This window comes from Morone saxatilis, unplaced genomic scaffold (genome assembly GCF_004916995.1).
Source record: "Morone saxatilis isolate NCDOM2014 unplaced genomic scaffold, NCSU_SB_2.0 Contig0, whole genome shotgun sequence".
Classification (NCBI taxonomy): domain Eukaryota; kingdom Metazoa; phylum Chordata; class Actinopteri; family Moronidae; genus Morone; species Morone saxatilis.
In genome coordinates this window covers 20,501,377-20,507,376 of record NW_023339650.1, presented here as the reverse complement: position 1 = coordinate 20,507,376, position 6,000 = coordinate 20,501,377, and the positions used below count along the sequence as shown (strand labels likewise).

Here is a 6,000-nt window from a genome sequence, read left to right as displayed (position 1 = left end):
CCTCAATGTTACACACCGGACCTTTAAACAAAGCTTGTCAATAAATAACACACAGTAACTTCCCTGCAAGCTGCTGACAGATTGTTTTGCCCTCTTGTAGAGTAAATACAAGGAGGGCGGGAGGAAGAGCCTCTCTCAGAGTTTCTACTCTCAGCTCCCGGAGACCGCAGAGACTCAGTTTGCTAAAACTGTTGCTGAGCTGCAGAGCGAGGTGAGAGAGCGTCTTACAGTAATAAATATAATCAGTGCTCAGAGAAAAGCCTCGCTGGGCTATTGTTTGCTTCTAAAGAACAGATTAAACATTCTCTCCTTTAAAGTTTGCTGATCCTCAGAGACTTTTGTGCACGTTTTAAAAACCTACAGTACATTAAAGTGTGTTTTTATTTTTAGATGCGGTACAAGGAAGCGGGTAAGAAGGGCGTGAACTCGTGCTTATATTCCCTTCTGCCGGAGACTTTAGAGACAGCTCACGCCAAGGAAGTGTCTGAGCTCTTAAGTGAGGTAAAACCACAGGGACAATAATGCTGGCCAATAAATTCAGTTTTGGGTTGCACAAATGCGACACTGACTTATGCAGGGGTGGCATCGAGTACGTGTTTCAGCTGTCCAGTTATTCCCAATTTCTGCAATTCCAACACAGTTTATGGACCCCAGTGTGCAGAAATATTAATTATGTGTAAAGGGGAGACTTGTGGGTACTCATTAAACCCATTTCATTCATATCTTGAGGTCAGAGGTCAGGGGACTCCTTTTTCCATGGCCAAAATTTACCCTAACTTTAGAGCCTCTTCCTATCATCTTAGCCTGACATGTTAGGTCATCAAGTTTCATGGGATACCAGTATGTTCACTGTAGCTTTAAAATGGAGCCCACTACAGCCTGTGAAAGACAGTGTGGGTGGAAGAGTGAAGGATAATGGGGTGGCACTTGGGGTGGCCAGTACGCTGATAAAGTACGCTGAGATGATATTAACTGTGATTTTTATGTTATGTTCCGTTATAAAATGTAATGGTGAGATATATTTTGTGTCGCTTAATTTGCATTTAACATGTCAGTGTATTATAATTCTTGTGTTATTGCAGGTGAAGTATAAAGAGGATGGTAAGAAGGAGATGAGCATCAACCTGTACTCTCTGCTGCCTGAGACCATCGATACCCAGCACGCTAAAGAGGTGTCGAACCTGCAGAGTGAGGTATTCAAATGACTTACCTTATATAGGAATAGAAATAGGGCTACAGTAAAAACGTCATATGGTCAATACAATTACATTACTTAATATGAAAACATTCATTTTGGACATTGTATACATTAGTCAATAAAAGTTATCATTTATCATTATCTCTGATTGCAATAAACCTCTAATCAGTCTATAAAAGGTTTTTCCACTTCCACTTACACTTTTAGATCTTTCCTTGGATAATTTTGTTGCCCCAATAGTTAAGTAATTTAAATCAGCTCGAAGGTTAACGGCTATTTTGTGTTGGTTTAAAACGGATCCATTCCTGTCTCCTGCAGGTGAAGTATAAAGAAGGTCTGAAGCAGAAGAATCAGAGCAGTTTGTACCATCAGCTCCCAGAGACCACAGAGACACAGCTGGCCAAACAGCTGTCTGAGCTGCAGAGCGAGGTACAGAGCATGACACCGCAGTTCTTCTCAATAACACAACATGAACACTTTTATGCTAAAAACAACTCCTTGTTAGCCACGATACCGACAGAGCACTGAGATGATCATGTGTGTTTTTCCTGCAGCAGCATGAAGTACGATGTAGACATTTGTAAAAGCTGTTGAGATGAAGAGGATTGTGCTAAATACGCTGTTCTGTTATGAGAGTGTGGAACTGTATTCTGTGGAGCTGCTCTCAGGCAGCAGTTTGAACTACTTCAGCTCTCTGAAGCATCACTTCTCACTCACCCAAAGCTTTCACTGTAAATCACTAAAACCCAAAATGTCTCATTTCTGAAGGCAGAGGCCGGAGTTACTTTATTTGATACATCACTGCCATGTGACTGAAAAATACTCCACGTTAGAGATTTTAAAACAGTTATATTCATGTTTTATGTTGCGTACGGTGGTTTGACACATTAGCACAAGAAAACAGTTAAACACATGAATTAAATATGAATGTATTCCTTTAAATGATCTAAATGAAGGTGTTTTAAAGTAAATTAAACAGGCCCATAATTATTGATTCAAGAAACTTTAAAGGGGGATAATGAGTTTCTCCTTAATAACACATTATATAATTTCAAATATTAGACACCTGCTTATAATGAATTTAAGCATTTACAGTATTAATGGAGTTTTAATGTTAATCAAACCTAAACTTTTTTAATCTCAAGAGTTTCAAGTTTCTTCACTACAGTACAATTAACAACATATTTAATATTTTTGAATTTTAATTCATACATAAAGACAAGAGGCATGCAGCCGTAATTGGCTGAGAGAAGTAAAAAACGGCATAAAGGTTGTGTTTTGTGTCTCTGCAGGCCAAGTATAAAGAAGCGGGAAAGAAAGAAGTGAATACCTGCCTGTACTCTCTTCTGCCTGAAACCCTGGACACTCAGCACGCTAAAGAGACCACTGAGCTGCTCAGTGAGGTACATAGGCAGCTTTGCTTCTTAACATGAGTCTTCAAATACTGTGGACGTACAGGACGTACATCAGACTGCTCTGTGAAGATTGTGTGCTTTTCTCAATGTGTGTTTTTTTCCAGATTAAGTACAAGGAGAGTGGGAAGAAGGAGAGGTCCAGCTCCATTTACTCCACTCTGCCCAACACTTCAGAAACCAGCTTCGCCAGAGAGATGACTGACATGCTGAGCGAGGTACCGACATTCATCAGAATCAGACATCAGCTCTACTCATGACATACTGGGCTGTGCATGACGTATGATAGGAGACAGGAGATTTGCTGTGGCTATCAGGAGGTAGAGCGGGTTGTTCACTAAGCAGAAGATTGGTGGTTCGATCCCCAGCTCCTCCTGCTGCATCTCCTTGAGCATGAGTTTGAGAAATGAGTTTCTGTTTGTGATCACTGAATCAATATGGGTTAATGTGGCATGCCGTGTAAAAGCGCTTCGAGTGGTCAGAAGGCTAGAAAGGTTGCAGGTTGCAATGTAATCCTTGCACACCGTTAACATACAAAGGTGCTTGTTTTTGCCACTGACAGCTTAGTCTCTGATCACACAACCCTACAGAGAAATGAAATGTTTTGTGTATATTTTTGTTGGTCATTTCAGACTGCGTGGTTCTTATCACACTGTATGTATGTTCAGGTTCAGGTGAGTTTGGTTTTAATTTGTTATTTGATGCCATAAAAAGGGGGTTTCATGTGACAGCTGATGGTGAAACATTTTAGGGTTATAGTTAGGATTAGCACCTTAGTGGGAACTTTAATGTTTTCATGTTTTAACTACCATAGGGGCATCTTTAGGAGGAAGTAGAAACATGTGGTCCATCTTTATACACAGTCTATGACTACAACTAACAATAATGAAGTATATACATTTAATAAACATAAAGCTGTGAATGGAACCAATATACATTTTTAATCAAAAGACAAACCAGCTGCTGTAATGAAAACTCTTGAGATAAAATGAGACTGATGTAACATTGAGCGTTGACACAGTCCTCAAAGAACAGGAAGGTGTTCAGAATTTAAACAACTGCAGAAAGCTGCGGTGTTATCAGCTCTATCGTTGCTGGTTTTTATCATGAATTGGTCATCACAAGTGTGATTACCATCAAAAAGGGATCAAAGAGGTTATCTACGCTGCAGCCTTTCATTTGCATTCCCAACAATGTCGTACAGATACAGTCCAGATTAATGAGGCTTGGCTCAGCCTCAGCGTTGGTCTGCGAGGACACAGAGATGTGTTCATCAAACACAGATAATGAAAAGAAAACCATTAAATATACACAGTGACAAGGAAGAGCAAAAAATATGAGGGCCACAATGTCAGCTTTGCTATTAATAGAAAAAGAGGTTCATGTCAGCAGGTAGATGCAAAATGTTTTTAACTGAGGGCCAGGTCACAGTTTTTGTTACTTAAAGTCGCCTCCAGTCAGAAATCAGATGTTTAGTGTATCTGCTGAAAGTCCATCCTGATCCAGTATGCAACTGATCCACCAGTGCACAGACACTGAGGATGGACTTTACAGTGACAGAGGAGACGTCTTGTGTTCAGCAGGAAAACTTTATAAATGAACAAAATTTTATATGAGTTAGAAAGACAGAAACACAACCTACCTGAGAAATAAAGTGATTAAACTGAACCTTACACAGAAGTAACACTTTGTTTTTTTGGTTTTCTGTCTTTTACAGAGTAAGTACAAGGAGAATGGGATAAAGAGCCGTTCACAGAGTGTCTACAGTCAGCTGCCAGAGACCACAGAGACTCAGTTTGCTAAAACTGTTTCTGAGCTGCAGAGCGAGGTGAGGACTTCTCTGTCTAAACAGAGAGAAACCAGTGCTGAGAATAAACCCAAGAGACAACAGAAATGAGCAGAATGTGACCCCCCAATTCCATTTTCATTGTATTATAACATTAAAGTTGTAACCCGGGTCAATTTGATAACAGCAGATGTGGTTTAATACTACAGCACATACTGGAAGTCAGTGCGAGGGGAATATTCATCAATTAGAATGTGTGACTGTGCCACATGTCCTTCTAAGGGTGAATGTAATTTAAATCCAGCATGGCGGTGGCGGACTCTGCCACTAATAATGAAAACTGCTATATAGAGAGGTTATTACATAATGTAAAAGCTGTTAATGCTTACTGCTGAAACTATTGCTCACCTGGTAGAGCACGCGCCCATGTAGGTGCAAGGAGTCCTTACCGCAGTGGCCCGGGATAAATCCAACCTGTTGCCCTTTGCTGCATGTCGTCCCCCCTCTCTCTCCCCTACTTCCTGTCTATCTTGACCTGTCCTATCAAATAAAGGCATAAAAGGCCAAAATATCTTTTTAAAAAACAACAAAGAACAGCGTCTTATTTCCAATAACTCATTCAGTTTTATTCACAGCACACCACAAGGTACAGATTATTGTTACGTACAGCCCTAAAGTTTAGCCTAAATCATAAATATAGTTAATATATATAAAAGACTTGACCTTGAACTTGTTTTTGTTGTTGACGTTAATTAATTATCAGCAGATTTTGGTCCTTAAAATTTTTTCATTGAATTGATTTAGATGAAGTACAAACAGGGAAAGAAAGACGTTTCCAGCTCTCTGTATTCCACTCTGCCTGAGACTCTGGAGACGCTGCACGCTAAAGAGGCTTCTGAACTGCAGAGTGAGGTGAAAACAGCCTGCATTGTCCACACACACACACACACCTACACGCAGGAACAAACACACGTTTATCCTTTTCATAGATGGATAATTGTCTCTGCTCCTGTTTGTGCTCAGCTGAAGTACAAGGCGGCCCTGAAGAAAGGTCGTTCGTCCAGTCTGTTCCACGTGCTGCCTGAGACCTTAGAGACGGCCCACGCTAAGGAAGTCTCCGAGCTCCTCAGCGAGGTAACGATGAAGAATCAGAATCAGAAATCAGAACTTACTGTGTGCTCGCAGTTTTAGAAAGAACCTCCTCCGACTTGATTTTGTGTTGGTGGAAGAAGCTGCAGATCAAAAAATGTGTTGTTGTTTTTTTTCAGGTGAAGTATAAAGAGGACGGTAAGAAGGAGATGAGCATCAACCTGTACTCTCTGCTGCCTGAGACCATCGACACCCAGCATGCTAAAGAGGTGTCAAACCTGCAGAGTGAGGTATTCAAATGAGTTATTTCTTGGTTCTTTGGTTACTTGTTTCCTCTTGTATCCTTCCACTCGCTGTGTAGAAAGAGAATGATTCATTTCATTTGAAAAAATGACAAAATGGGTGTTATAAGCCCGTCTTAAAGCCCCATGCACTTAAAAAGAAGATGTCTGAATCTGCTGATAATTTCAAATGTGGCAAACAATTCATGTTAAAATTACGATCTACAAATCTTT

The 6,000-nt window shown here is 40.3% G+C and overlaps 1 protein-coding gene across 1 annotated transcript in view; it reads left to right on the top strand.

Annotated features, from left to right (window-relative positions):
- LOC118334788 (nebulin-like) overlaps window positions 1–6,000 on the top strand; it is a gene marked incomplete in the record, with an annotated part of 49,029 nt that overhangs the window by 13,329 nt on the left and 29,700 nt on the right. The window contains 10 exon segments of the mRNA XM_035670889.1: window positions 101–211; window positions 391–501; window positions 1,083–1,193; window positions 1,517–1,627; window positions 2,491–2,601; window positions 2,718–2,828; window positions 4,328–4,438; window positions 5,201–5,308; window positions 5,420–5,530; window positions 5,665–5,775. Coding sequence (XP_035526782.1) covers window positions 101–211; window positions 391–501; window positions 1,083–1,193; window positions 1,517–1,627; window positions 2,491–2,601; window positions 2,718–2,828; window positions 4,328–4,438; window positions 5,201–5,308; window positions 5,420–5,530; window positions 5,665–5,775 — 1,107 coding nt within the window.